Here is a 13,954-nt window from a genome sequence, read left to right as displayed (position 1 = left end):
ACCCTAGTGGTCCCTTACAACTCTGATTCTATATTCTCGATGAAATAAGCCCATTTGGGCTAAGATGGCACATTTGATTATTTTGAAATGTATTTTGAATGTTGTCTGTTATATGCTAAAACTTAATAAATACTGCATTTTTTAAAAAAAGAGTAATTCAGTCAAACCTGATCTGAGCCACTGTCCTTGGTGTTTTGGGCTCCCAAGCATTTTTAATTGGTTTCTGTATTGGTTATAGCACACTCCCAAATTCTCTCAAGGCCCAAGCTTTGGGAATTACTGAACAAAGCACTGGGGATCAGGGTTGCAGTCATAACCACCGCTTTCTAATGTGTGTTCCTCACTCAATTCAAAAAGTCATCCTTCTGAGCAAACATTGGTGGGATCCCGTTGAAGGCCTTGTCTTGCAGCCTCTCATCCCAACTAGGTTTCCTGGCAGCAAGATGTTATTCTGGGTCCTTTTTTATCCCCCCGGGTTACACTTTGCCATGAGTAGATTCAGTAGTGTATCTGAAGTGGATTGGACCAGTTCATGGGATCACAACACTGAAGGTATAAATGAAACATTACACTATACTCAATGTGCAAAGGGGACAGAATGAATACTGAATGAAATGACTGACCCTATCGTGACCAATAGAAGGTGGTTGCATGGATGCAGTGGCTTGATGCAACAAACTATAACACAACATAGGTAGAGGCCCCTACAAACACAACTACTGCTGCTGGCAGCTTACCAGGAGGAACTGGGGGGGGCAAAGAAAGGCATGCTGGGGCCCATCACTTCCAGCACAGAGCTGGAAGTGACATCATCGCTTCCAATGCAAAAAGTGGGGGGTGGGGTTTTCTGAAGCTTACAAGGTCAAGAATATTACAATTCCCTTCATGTTTGGCACAGAAATTCCCACGATCATCCTGACATAGCTGGCCAATTTTGAGTGTCCTAGCTTCATTTTCTGATGAGTCCTGCATGGCACAGATGGACGGAGTCCCCAGTGGTGACCCAGAGTGGTTTATTCTGTCCTCCTCTCCACCATGTAGTCCTCCCTACAACCCACTGACGTAGGTTAGGCTGAGAGTATGGCTAGCCCAAGGCCCATAAGACGTTTCTGTGGTGAAGTGGGAATTCGAACCAGGTTCTCCCAGACCCTAGCCCAACATCACAACAGAACACTTCTGGAACATCATGGGGAGAGGACGCTTCAGGTGCATTTCTAAGAAATCAATTATAACAGCTAGAAACTGACCCTCATCACTGAAAATATCCCTCCTCAACATCCCAGTGTCTCCCTCTCCCCTCTTGTCCTCTAGTTAAAGCTGAGCCTGAATGGTACTCCTGTCTCCCTGCAAAGGTCCCGTGAGGTGGCTTTTATCAGTCGCCAGCTTGGTTCGCTGTCCTGTTCCTGGTGAAGTACCAAAGGACTAAGCCTGTGATGAGATGGTCCATTGGGCAGCACTTACCTGGGGATGCGTCTGCCCAGTAACAATGCTCTTCTCTGTAGTAGTTGTTGCCCCTGAGAATGCAGAGCTGGTCCCTGTGGCAGCAGAGTGGATCTACACAGTAGTTTCTTTTATGTTTTCTTCAGTCTCCCATGCCACTACATGGTTTCTTGGTGTCTTTGTTGAAAAATATTGGTTATTGTCCTCTCTTAAAGTCACTATTGTGATATGTCAATTGTGTGTGTGTGTGTAAAGTGCCTTCAAATCGCAGCCGACTTATGGCGACCCCTTTTGGGGTTTTCATGGAAAGAGACTAACAGAGGTGGTTTGCCAATGCCTTCCTCTGCATGCACAGCAACGCTGGTATTCCTTGGTGGTCTCCCATCCAAATACTATCCAGGGCCGACCCTGCTTAGCTTCTGAGATCTGACCAGATCAGGCTAGTCTGGGCCATCCAGGTCAATTACCAGTTATGTCACTTACCAGTTTTTTAAAGTCTGAAAAAGCCTCCTCCCCACAAAAAAAACTTTCGAGGATAACATAGAGTTCATTAGCTGCCCTGAATTCTTTGGAGGAAAGGTAGGATACACAGAGAACAGGTAGCTAGAGTGTAACAAGTTAAATATTTACATGGGTGTTTCACATGGGAATTTATAACATGGGAAGCTGCCTGTTGATGTGCCATTTCTAATGTGGTGTTGGGGGGAGTATTATAAATACCTGCCAAAAAGGCAAGTGGGTTCTAGATCAAATCAAGCCTGAACTCTCCCTAGAACCTAAAACGACTAATCTGAGGCTATTTGGTCACACTGTGAGAAGACTAGAGTCACTGGGAAAGACAATAATGCTAGGAAAGGCTGAGGGCAGCAGGAAAAGAGGAAGACCCAACAGGAGATGGGTTGACTTTATAAAGGAAGCCATAGCCCTCAGTTTGCAAGACCTGAACAAGGCTGTTCACCATAGGACATTTTGGAAGTCGTCAATTCATAGGGTCACCATAAGTCAGAAGTGACTTGACAGCTCTTACGCATGAACACAAAAATGTCATATGTGGGCACATATATGCACAGCTACGTACTGTTGTGAGATGAGCCTTTTTCAATCATTATGTTTTCCCACACCTATGGAGAGAACATGCTACATGCTGTTCTCACAATATGGCCAGTCACCATTTTGTCAGGTACGCATGTTCTGTGGGGAAAATCCACACACTTCCTCTTTCAAAGTGGTGAATACCTGTATGAGGAGAAGCTGATGTAGTGCGTTCTTCCCATGCGTGTGGTAAAACCTATCTCTCCTTAGACTGTACAACTAGATATAGTATGTCTTATCTGTTTGCTGTACGTATTATTCTAGTCTCACTGCATTGTTTTCTGCATGCATAATTCCATTTTCTGCATTGTTCAACAAATCCTGTCTCCGTACTTTGTTTCAGACTGCAGTAATCCTAATCCTATTGCATTGTTTATTAGAGGTCTCATCCTATTGATTGCATTGATTTACACTGTGTAATCTACCTTGAGTCTTGGTGAGAATTGTGGATGATAAATAGAATAGTCAAATAAACACTGGAATAAATGACGATAGTCTTTCAAGTACCACCGGACTTCTTGGTTTTAGCATTTTTTAACCCAAAGGAAACAGGAGAGGTTTGTTACTTATAATATTGTCGAAGGCTTTCACGGTCAGAGTTCATTGGTTCTTGTAGGTTATCCGGGCTGTGTAACCGTGGTCTTGGAATTTTCTTTCCTGACGTTTCGCCAGCAACTGTGGCAGGCATCTTCAGAGTAGTAACACTGAAGGACAGTGTCTCTCAGTGTCAAGGGTGTAGAAAGAGTAATATATAGTCAGAAAGGGGTTGGGTTTGAGCTGAGTATTGTCCTGCAAAAGTATTGTCCTGTAAGTATCAAGATAATGTGCTAATGAGGGTATGGTATGTTAATATGGAACCATTTGTTACTTATCATTGATGTGGAGAAGGCACTTTGGGAGGTCCCACTTGGCTTCTCTGAGGATTGCTGCACCTGCCAAAATTCTTTCCCTTTGCGGAGGGAAGCTTCAACATGCCGCCCTTTGGGCTTGGCACTCTGGCTAGGGTTGCCAGCTCTGGATTGGGAATTACCGGGAGATTTTGGGGGTCGAGCCTGAGTACGGCAGGGTTTGGAGAGGGGAGGGATTTCAATGCCATAGAGTCCAAGGGCCAAAGCAGCCATTTTCTCCAGGGGAACTGATCTCTATCACCTGGAGATCAGTTGTAATAGCGGGAGATCTCCAGCCACCACCTGGAGGTTTGGTAAAAAAAAACAAAAAAACAGCACAATGGCCAAAAAACCAATGACAATGCAACAATCTGCATCTATATATCAATATGTATTGAGCAAATGCAATCCTATGCTAACCACGCCAATGCGTAAATGAAGGCTAAAAATAAAAGCCCACTAACGAGCAGCCAAGAAATCAAAAGGAGATTGAGACTGGGAAGGGCAGCCATGCAGGAGCTAGAAAAGATTCTGAAGTGTAAGGATGTGTCACTGGCCACCAGGACTAGATTAATTCATGCCATCGTATTCCCTATTACTATGTATGGGTGTGAGAGCTGGACAATGAAGAAAGCTGATAGGAAGAAAGTAGATTCTTTGGAAATGGGGTGTTGCAGGAGAGTGTTATGGACACCCTGGACCGCCAAAAAAACAAATCAGTGGGTTTTAGATCAAATCAAGCATGAACTGACCCTAGAAGCTAAAATAACTAAACTGAGCCTGTCGTACTTTGGTCACAATATGAGAAGACAAGAGTCACTGGAAAAGACAGTCATGCTAGGAAAAGTTGAAGGCAGCAGGAAAAGAGGAAGACCCAACAAGAGATGGATTGACTCTGTAAAGGAAGCCACGGCCCTCAATTTGCAAGATCTGAGCAAGGCTGTTAAGGATAGGACACTTTGGAGGACGTTGATTCATAGGGTCGCCATGAGTTGGAAACGACTTGACGGCACTTAACACACACAACAAGCATATCATAGGTCAATTAGTGAAGAGTGATATGCATTCCTAAAGTCAGTAATAAACATGCAAACTACGACAGTGCGAAGAACAAAGGAGCAAGGTTCAAGGGAACAATTGCCCAAAGGCAAAAGCAACTCCATTAAAGGACACAATAGCAACCCCAGGTCTGTATGTTGGCACAATGACAGATGCAAGAGGGTAGGGCCAGCTTCTCAATCTCTTTCACAATTGTTCCCTTGAACTTTGTTCCTTTGTTCTTCGCACTGTCGTAGTTTGCATGTATACTACTGACTTTAGGAATGTATATTACTCTTCACTAATTGACCTATGATATCCTTGTTAGGAAAAGTTGAAGGCAGCAGGAAAAGGCAACAAGAGAAGGATTGACTCTATAAAGGAAGCCACGGCCCTCAATTTGAAAGATCTGAGCAAGGCTTTTAAGGATAGGACACTTTGGAGGACATTAATTCATAGGTTCGCCATGAGTAGGAAATGACTTGACGGCACTTAACACACACATGCTTGTCAGTGGGCTTTTATTTTTAGCCTTCATTTACGCATTGGCATGGTTAGCATAGGATTGCATTTGCTCAATACACATTGATATATAGATGAAGTTTGTTGCGTTGTCATTGGTTTTTTGGCCGTTGTGCTGTTCTTTTTTCCATACCTATACTTTCAGCTCACACTTTCCTCTTTTTTGTACTACTTGGAGGTTGGCGACCCTATCTTTGGCCAGGGGAGGGAGGGACAGAACGAGAATTTTGGATGACTCTTACCAAACTTGCATGGCAGCCGAAATAAGTCCTACGTCACACACTTGTATAGTTAGGGTTGCCAGGTACCTCTTTGCCACTGGCGAGAGGTTTTTGGGGCGGAGCGTGGGGAGAGCGGGGTTTGGGGAGGGGAGGGACTTCAATGACATAGAGTCCAATTGCCAAAGCAGCCATTTTCTCCTGGTGAAGTGATCTCCATCAGCTGGAGATCAGTTGTAATAGCAGATCTCCAGCTAGTACCTGGAGGTTGGCAACCCTGTGTATAGTCAATCAACGGGGAACTAACACCTAGGACACTGGTTGACCACTTGATGATAGGGCTTTAAAGGGGGAATGAAACAGATACTTGATGGCCAGGTGCATCAGTGGGTATTAGATATTAGAGGCTTAGCAGAACCTCCATGTTCAGAGGCAGTCTACCCTGAATACTGGGGCAACTCTAGGGTTGCCAGGTCCCTCTTCACCACTGGCGGGAGGTTTTTGGGGCAGAGCCTGAGGAGGGTGGGGCTTGGAGAGGGGAGGGACTTCAATGCCATAGAGTCCAATTGCCAAAGCAGCCATTTTCTCCTGGTGAAGTGATCTCCATCAGCTGGAGATCAGTTATAATAGTAGATCTCCAGCTAGTACCTGGAGGTTGAGCAACCAAAATTAACACCACTGTTCTGCTACCACAGGTTAGGAAATTAGCACAGGACTGGCTGAAATAACTACTGGATAACAATCTAGTAAACAAGTGTATTAAAGTGCATAAAGTGAAATAAATAAATAAATAAATATAGACAACAATATCTTAGACAGTCCAAATGGCACTATTTTCAAATATTCAATGTAGATCAAGCTGGAACACTTCTTCAAAGATGAATGATGAGGGGGACGATCGTTTCATTTCTTCTTCAGCCCCGTTTTTATTAGAGTCGTTTTTATTAGTTACCTATTGTATCCCTTTGGGAACAGTTGAAGTCATCTGTGCAACTATGTCTCTGAGCTGTTGTATCCTGCATGGAACTTGACATTGCCATTATACATAAGTTGCCACTTTCATCCCCATGGGAGAAGTGAAAATAATTGAATTCCTGTATATGCATGTGAAATGATTCTAATAAAAACGGGGCTGAAGAAGAAATGAAACGATCGTCCCCCTCATCATTCATCTTTGAAGAAGTGTTCCAGTTTGATCTACATTGAATTTTTGAAAATAGTACCATTTGGACTTTCTAAGATATTGTTGTATTTATTTATTTATTTCACTTTATGCACTTTAATGCACTTGTTTACTAGATTGTTATCCAGTAGTTATTTCAGCCAGTCCTGGGCTAACTACCTGGAGGTTGGCAACCCTAGGCAACTCCGTAGGGCTGATGTTGCTTTGATCCCCTGTGGGGCTGACCACTGTGGGAAACAGGATGTGGGATTTGGGAAACCTTTGGTTTGATCCAGCGGAGCAATGCCATTCTTCGGAGAGGCCAAGGCATGCAGTTGCCCTAGCCTCGTTTTAAAAAGAGAGTCCAGTCCTCCTCCCCCCACCCCCTTTCTCTGGGTCTTTAAGTCGGCTCCTAAATTCTCAGGCGTGTGGAGAGAAAGACCAGCCACGTGACAAACCCTGGAACCTGAGAAATCAGGAAGGAGCCTGAAAAGAGCCGGCAGCTGATTGGGCGGAGGGAGGGAGGGAGGGAGGCAGGCGCGTATTCTCGTCGCAGGCGTTCGTTCCCGTCGCCGTGAACTACAGTGCCCAGAAGCCCTTGCGAGTGGAAGCGAGGCTCTGTGGGGGCCCTGGAGAGAACGGGGCCGGGGAGACACGCCCACATTCTTCCTCGGAGGGAAGTTCGAACCGGCGTCCTGCAGCAGCTCTTTGGCCCAGGTCGGAGGAAGAGGGTTTGGACGCGGGGCGTTTGCGGAGACGGTAGGATGATGATTCCTTACAGATATTTAGGGCAAGAGAGGGGACGGGGCAGAGGAGGACGGTGCATGGACTTAATTCCCCGGGGGTCGCCGTGTTAGTCTGTCTGCAGCAGTAGAAAAGGGCACGAGTCCAGGAGCACCTTCAAGACTAGCAGAAATATTGTCTGGCAGGGTGTGAGCTTTCGTGCGCCACAGCTCACTTCTTCAGAAAGCTCATACCCTTCCAGAAAATATTTTGGTTAGTCTTGAAGGTGCTACTGGACTCTTGCCCTTTTGTATTTGGAGAAGGATAATTCCCCGGGGGTCGCCGTGCTAGTCTGTCTGCAGCAGCAGAAAAGGGCACGAGTCCAGGAGCACCTTCAAGACTAGCACAAATATTGTCTGGCAGGGTGTGAGCTTTCGTGAGCCACAGCTCCCTTCTTCAGAGACATGGGCTGAAATGGCCCGCTGGGAGGGTCGCGTTTGCAATGGGAAATGGGGTGGGGGGTGGGATTCCGGGGCAAGGTCCCGGCGCAGAAATGCGCTTTCTCTGCAGCACCCGCGGCGGGGGGGGGTCATTTATTTCTCCCTCTCCCCGTTGCCCGTGATAAGCCCCCCCAAAGCGGTCGGGCTCAACGGAGGGGCCAGAAGGCAGAACCAGCTAGGCTGGCCGCGTTTCCTTGAGACCGAAACGGGACGCTGGGATGGCAGAAACGGGACAGGGGTTGTGTCAGGTTAGTGGGACCCGATCGGAGCCCTTTTTCCGATGAGAACGGACCCAGCCGTGCCTGCCTGCAGCAGGAGGAATGTCCCGACGGAAGGAGGACAAACGTTGGAAGCGGAAGGCGGTGCAAAAAGGGGACAAAAGGGACATTTTAATTAAAAAGGCCAGGGGATATGTTAAAAAACGGGACTGTCCTGAGACAGCAAGGTAGACTTCCCCTGACTCTGGAAGAGCCACTGATTTAGCAATTTGTAAAAATCTCTTTTCCTTTCTGTAAATGTATTGAAATGTATTAGGACCGCAAGGGAATAGCTTGTTTCGAAACGGGGCTTATGGTCAGCCGAGTCCCAGCCCGTTTGCCAAAGCGGTGCCTTTATGATTTCTCAGAGATTTGGGGGCAAGAAATGGGGACCGGGGGGGGGGGCTTCTCGGTCCAGAATTGTGCACGAGCTGGAACAGCGCCTTGGAAGGATCCCGTTTGCAATTGGGGGGGGGGGCTTCTCGGTCCTGCTACAGAAATGCGTTAACGCTGCAACACCCCGGGGTGGGGAGGAGGGGTCGTTGCACACCCAGTGGTTTCTGCCTTTATTTCTCACCCTTCCCGTTGGCCATGATAAGTCGGCAAAAAAGCGGCCGGGCTCAGCGGATGGGCCAGAAGGCAGAACCCCCCGGAGGAGCCTCAGCCCCAGTTTGCCCGCTCAGTCCCAGTCCGGGGGTGCAATTCCGCCCCTGCCCAGAGAGTTTCCCTTCTCTCCCCCTCCCTCGTCCTTGGGCCAGAGGGAATCGCCCAGTGCTAAACATCCCCCCCTTTTCGGTTGTTTCCCTTCCTGATCGGCGCAGGCATCCTCCCCCGCCTCCCCCCCTCTTCTCTGACCCACCTCTGCTTCTCAGCCGGCTTGTTCCCCGGGCAGGGTTACCAACCTCCAGGTGGGGGCTGGAGATCTCCTGCAGTTACAGCTGTACCCCGCTGAGATCTCTCCCCAATCTCCATCCCCACATCTCCAGGAATTCCCTGACCCAGGATTGGTAGCCTCAACCTGCCCAGGATTAAAACCTGCAGACCTTGTGCGATGGGATGTCCCTCCAAACCGGGAGTTTCCTGCGCACAGAAAACTAGTCTGGCTACTTTACAGAAAACTGACTCAGTGGATGGGCCAGAAGGCAATTCAGCCCCTGCCCAGGGAGTTTCCCATCTCTCCCCCCCCCCTTGGGCCAGAGGGAATCTCCCAGTGCTAAACATACTCCCTTTCAGTTGTTTCCCTTCCTGACAAGCGCAGGCATCCTCTCCCGCCTTCCCCCCACCCTCTTCTCCCATCTCTACTTCTCCACTGGCTTTCCCCCTGGATAGGGTTACCAACCTCCAGGTGGGGCCTGGAGATCTCCAGCAGTTACAACTGAACTCCACTGAGATCTCTCCCTAATCTCCGTCACCAAATCTCCAGGAATTCCCTGACCCAGGATTGGTAACCCTGTTCCCAGACCTCAACCTGCCCAGGATTAAAACCCGTACCAGGGGGTATAGTGCTGCAGGCGACAGGAAGGACCTGGTATGATGGGATGTCCCTCCGAACCAGGAGTTTCCTGCGCACGGAAAACTAGCCCCTCAGGAAGTCTAGGTTGGAATCCTTTTCCTTCAGCTGTTTTCCACAGCCAAGAAAATTCTTTGTGTGGAGGCACGTGCCAGCATATAAGGCCCTACCAACCCTCCGCCTGCCTGCGTTTTTAAGCCGATCTGTGCTCCTGACCTAAGTTTTTCCCTTCTCAGTTTCTCTGGCAGAACTTGAACTATTTGTCAATGTCTATTGCTAGCAATCCAGTCCAATCAAGGCTTTATTGAAACTATTATATATCATTTGCTGATTTTTAAAATTGTTGCGTACCACAAAACATTTCTGTTCCGAAAGAGAGGTTTCCAGTGATTCGCAAAAATGTTTATTTACGTTATCAATAGTCGGCCTTTTCCACAGGGACTCAAGGCAGATTACATGGAGTCAGTCAGTCTGGAAAAACCAGAAAGAAGTGAAGCATAAGTATTTACATGACACATTGAGCGGTACAGACACGATTTTCTGAAGCCGTATTACTTGGAATATTGTTCCAAGATGGCATCCCTCCGATTTTTTCAGATTACGTGACTCGTATGACTCATGGGATACTCTTCAGAGTTTCAAAAACAAAACAAAACACTTAATTTTTATTGCAGTGATTTGATGTATTCCATAATTTTCTCCCCAGATTGCCCGCACGTAGGATTCGTCTTTCTTTTGTGAATACTCTGGCAAGGTTAGAGAAGATGAACGGGGGAAATCCTGCAGGGGCCCCGAAGTCTTTTCTGGAGGTGGCTGTGTTCTTCAACCAAGAGGAATGGGCTCTGCTGAATCTGGCCCAAAGAGCTCTGTACTGGGAAGTCATGCATGAGAATTACGACTCAGCAGCCTCTATGGGTAAGGATCTTGGCTCTTTTATTCTGAGTATGGAAGGCAAGGGAGTATTTATCAAATTCAGGCCAATACTAATGAGACATCTTGTCAGCTGGGTTTTGAAGGTTGAGACTTACAGGCTGGAAGTTGTGAGGGGAAGGAAGGGTTAGTTTAACAGGCGTGTGAATTAGAGACCTGTGGAGATGTCAGATCTTTGGTGAAGTTTCCCTGATTGGGGAACCAAAATAACCAAACATAAATATTTGCCTCAGGTTCTTTTCTGATGAAACAACATGTGTGGCATTTGCTTCCTAGTAATGCTTGCATTGTGTTTTCATCAAGTTGGAAACAAAGATCTTGTAGTTAGTTTGAACACCCTTCCCCCCAAAAAAGAATCTGGGTGTATTCTTGACATCATAAATATACTCAGAAAGTCTCAGTCCCTTCATGGTGTTTTCTGCTCCCCTCAAAGGACTTTGGGTTCCTGGACCATTCCTTAATTCACAGCGCCAGCCAAGAGAAGTGCGGTCTCCACAGAGCTGCGAGGAATCGAGCTGGTGTGCAGGTAAGGGGGAGACAAAATACAGTAAAAGGGGGGTTCTGGTTAATTTTGCAGGATTTTTTTCCCTTTGGGCCTGCTACATATTCCCATTTTGTCTTATCAAAGACACAATCCATTGTGGCACTTTTCATGAGTGAAACCCCCCCCCCTTAAAGAGTAGCCAGCTGAGGGCTAAACTAAGAACATAAAAAAGCCATGCAGTCTGTTCACGCAGTGGCCAACCAGTTGTCTCTAGGAAGCCCACAAGCAATATGACTGCAGCAGCATTGCCTACCTGTGTTTCACACCACTTAATATATTTGGCATGCTCCTCTGATCCTGGAGAAAATAGGTATGCATCATGACTAGTATTCATTTTGGCTAGTAGCCATGAATACCCCTCTCCTCCATGAACATGTCCACTCCCCTCTTAAAGCCTTCCAAGTTGGCAGCCATCACCACATCCTGGGGCAGGGAGTTCCACAATTTAACTACACATGAGAGCAAATGTGCAACTGCCACCACAGGTCTGGGTCCTTCCTCCTTGGATGATCGCATCCCATTTGGATGATCTCAGCCTATTTTCACCCATAATAGATACATCCTGCTTGTGGGGTTTGTCCCTTGGGGCAAATGAGGGGATTTTAGAATACGGAGGAGCTCCTACAGAGGCAAGAAATGGCTGACTTCTCCTTCACTGTCCCAAAGGGGCAAAAAATCGTGGGCAAAGGGTGTGCACCTTTCCTGGAGGTCTTTCTTTCCTGGAGCTCTTATTTGATTTCTCCCTCTCTCTGTTCCAGCAGGAGAGACATCAGAGGCTGAGAGACAGGCGCAACCAGGAGGAGTGTCTGAAGAAAGACAGGAAGCTCTGGAGGTGGAAATGTGGAACCGAGATGGACCTCAGAGGCAGCTGAAAAGAAAAAGGAAAGGAAAAAAGAAGCAGAGGAAGGTGTTGGTTGCCTGTCATCAGAGAAACTTGTATGAGATCCCAGCACAAAGCAAAGCGCTAAAAGAAAAAGGAAGGAATAATTGCCTTGTGGATGGAGAAAGAGAACTGTGCGTATCCACAGTTAAAGACCAAAAGTCCAAATCAGGCAAGAAAAATGTCTGGTTGGAATGTTGGAAGAGCTTCTTTTGGAATAGCCTACTAACTGTGCATCAGAGGACTCACATGAGGAAGAAGCCATATAAATGCTCAGAGTGTGGGAAGAGCTTCAGACGAAGAGGCCACCTTAATTCACATCAATGCGTTCACACTGGTGAGAAGCCGTATAAATGCTTGGAGAGTGGGAAGAGCTTCAGTCACAGCACAACACTTACATCACATTTCCTGCTTCACACAGGTGAGAAACCATATCAACGCTCACATTGTGGGAAGAGCTTCAGACGGAGAGACCACCTTACTTCACATCAACGAGTTCACACTGAGGAGAAGCCATACAAATGCTCAGATTGTAGCAAGAGCTTTTCTCATAAATCAGGCCTTAATTATCATAAGAGGAAGCACACAGGGGAGAAGCTATATAAATGCTTGGAGTGTGGGAAGAGCTTCTCTTGGAATAGCCACCTGGTTTTTCATCAACGCATTCATACTGAGGAGAAGCCATACAAATGCTTTGAGTGTGGGCAGAGCTTCAGTCATAACGCAACACTTAAATCACATTTCCTGCTTCACACAGGTGAGAAACCATATGAATGCTCAGAATGTAAGAAGAGCTTCAAACGAAGGGACCACCTTATTTCCCATCAACGTGTTCACACTGGGGAGAAGCCGTATAAATGCTTGGAGTGTGGGAAGAGCTTCAGTCACAGCATAACACTTACATCACATTTCCTGCTTCACACAGGTGAGAAATCATATCAATGCTCACAATGTGGGAAGAGCTTCAGACGGAGAGACCACCTTACTTCACATCAACGAGTTCACACTGAGGAGAAGCCATACCAATGCTCAGATTGCAGCAAGTGCTTTTCTCATAAATCAGGCCTGAATTATCATAAGAGGAAGCACACAGGGGAGAAGCCATATAAATGCTTGGAGTGTGGAAAGAGCTTCTCTCTGAATAGCTGCTTAATTGTTCATCAAGGGGTTCACATAGGGGAGAAGTCACATAAACGCTTGGACTGTGAGAAGACCTCTCCTAATACCCACCGAACTGTGCATCAGACGACTCACACAGGGGAGAAGCCATATAACTGTTCAGAGTGTGGGAAGAGCTTCAGTCGGAAGGACAGCCTTACTTCACATGAACGTGTTCATACTGGGGAGAAGCCATATAAATGCTTTGAGTGTGGGAAGAGCTTCTCTTGGAATAGCCACCTAACTTTTCATCAACGCATTCATACTGGAGAGAAGCCATATAAATGCTTCGAGTGTGGAAAGAGCTTCAGTCAGAGCACAACCCTTACATCACATCTCCTGCTTCACACAGGTGAGAAACCATATCAGTGCTCAGAATGTGGGAAGAGCTTCAGACGGAGATACCACCTTGTTTCACATCAACGTGTTCACACGGGGGAGAAGCCATACAAATGCTCAGATTGTAGCATGAGCTTCTCTCATAAATTAAGCCTTAATTATCATAAGAGGAAGCACACAGCAGAGAAACCATAAAATGTTTGGTGTGTGGTCAAAGTTTCAGTTCCGGCGCAAGGTTTAATCGTCATTGAAGGATTCACAGTAGGTGGGAAAATCAAAGGGTTCACACAGCAGAGAAGCCATCTAAATGCTGAGATTGAAGCATGGCTTTTCTCACAAATCTGGTGTACTTAGGAGGATTCATGCAAAGAAATTACATAATTGCCTGTGTTTTTTCTCATCAGTGAATAACTGCATAAAGTGGGAGGGTTTTCTATCTGTCTAGCTATCTTTCATGACTAAATAAGAAGTTATATCAGTTGTATCACAGAGATATTAATTTTAATGTGTTGCTATTTTAATGTTGAAATGTTTTGATGTTTGCTGACTTGGGGGCCATATTTGGACAGAAAGGCAGCACAGAAGATAAGCAAGATAATATAGAAATGACTGTAGAATAGTTTTGTTTCAGATGAGATATGTAATGTTTTAACAGTTACGATTATATAGTACATATACATTGAATAGAATAAAATTTAAAACATGTTTAATGATGAAACACACAAGTTAGGATAATATTACCAAAGGTTCAAGG

The 13,954-nt window shown here is 46.3% G+C and overlaps 1 protein-coding gene across 1 annotated transcript in view; it reads left to right on the top strand.

Annotated features, from left to right (window-relative positions):
• The window catches only part of LOC130493744 (zinc finger protein 883-like), a 32,047-nt gene extending 18,652 nt beyond the window's left edge, over positions 1-13,395 (top strand). Inside the window, exons 7-9 of the mRNA XM_056867400.1 lie at positions 6,131-6,134; positions 12,345-12,870; positions 12,949-13,395. Of these exons, the coding sequence (XP_056723378.1) occupies positions 6,131-6,134; positions 12,345-12,870; positions 12,949-13,395 (977 nt within the window). The remainder of the gene's footprint in view (positions 1-6,130; positions 6,135-12,344; positions 12,871-12,948) is intronic.
• The last annotated feature ends 559 nt before the right edge of the window (positions 13,396-13,954 follow it).

Source organism: Euleptes europaea, chromosome 1, assembly GCF_029931775.1.
Source record: "Euleptes europaea isolate rEulEur1 chromosome 1, rEulEur1.hap1, whole genome shotgun sequence".
Lineage (NCBI taxonomy): Eukaryota > Metazoa > Chordata > Lepidosauria > Squamata > Sphaerodactylidae > Euleptes > Euleptes europaea.
This window is presented reverse-complemented; position numbering and strand designations above follow the sequence as displayed.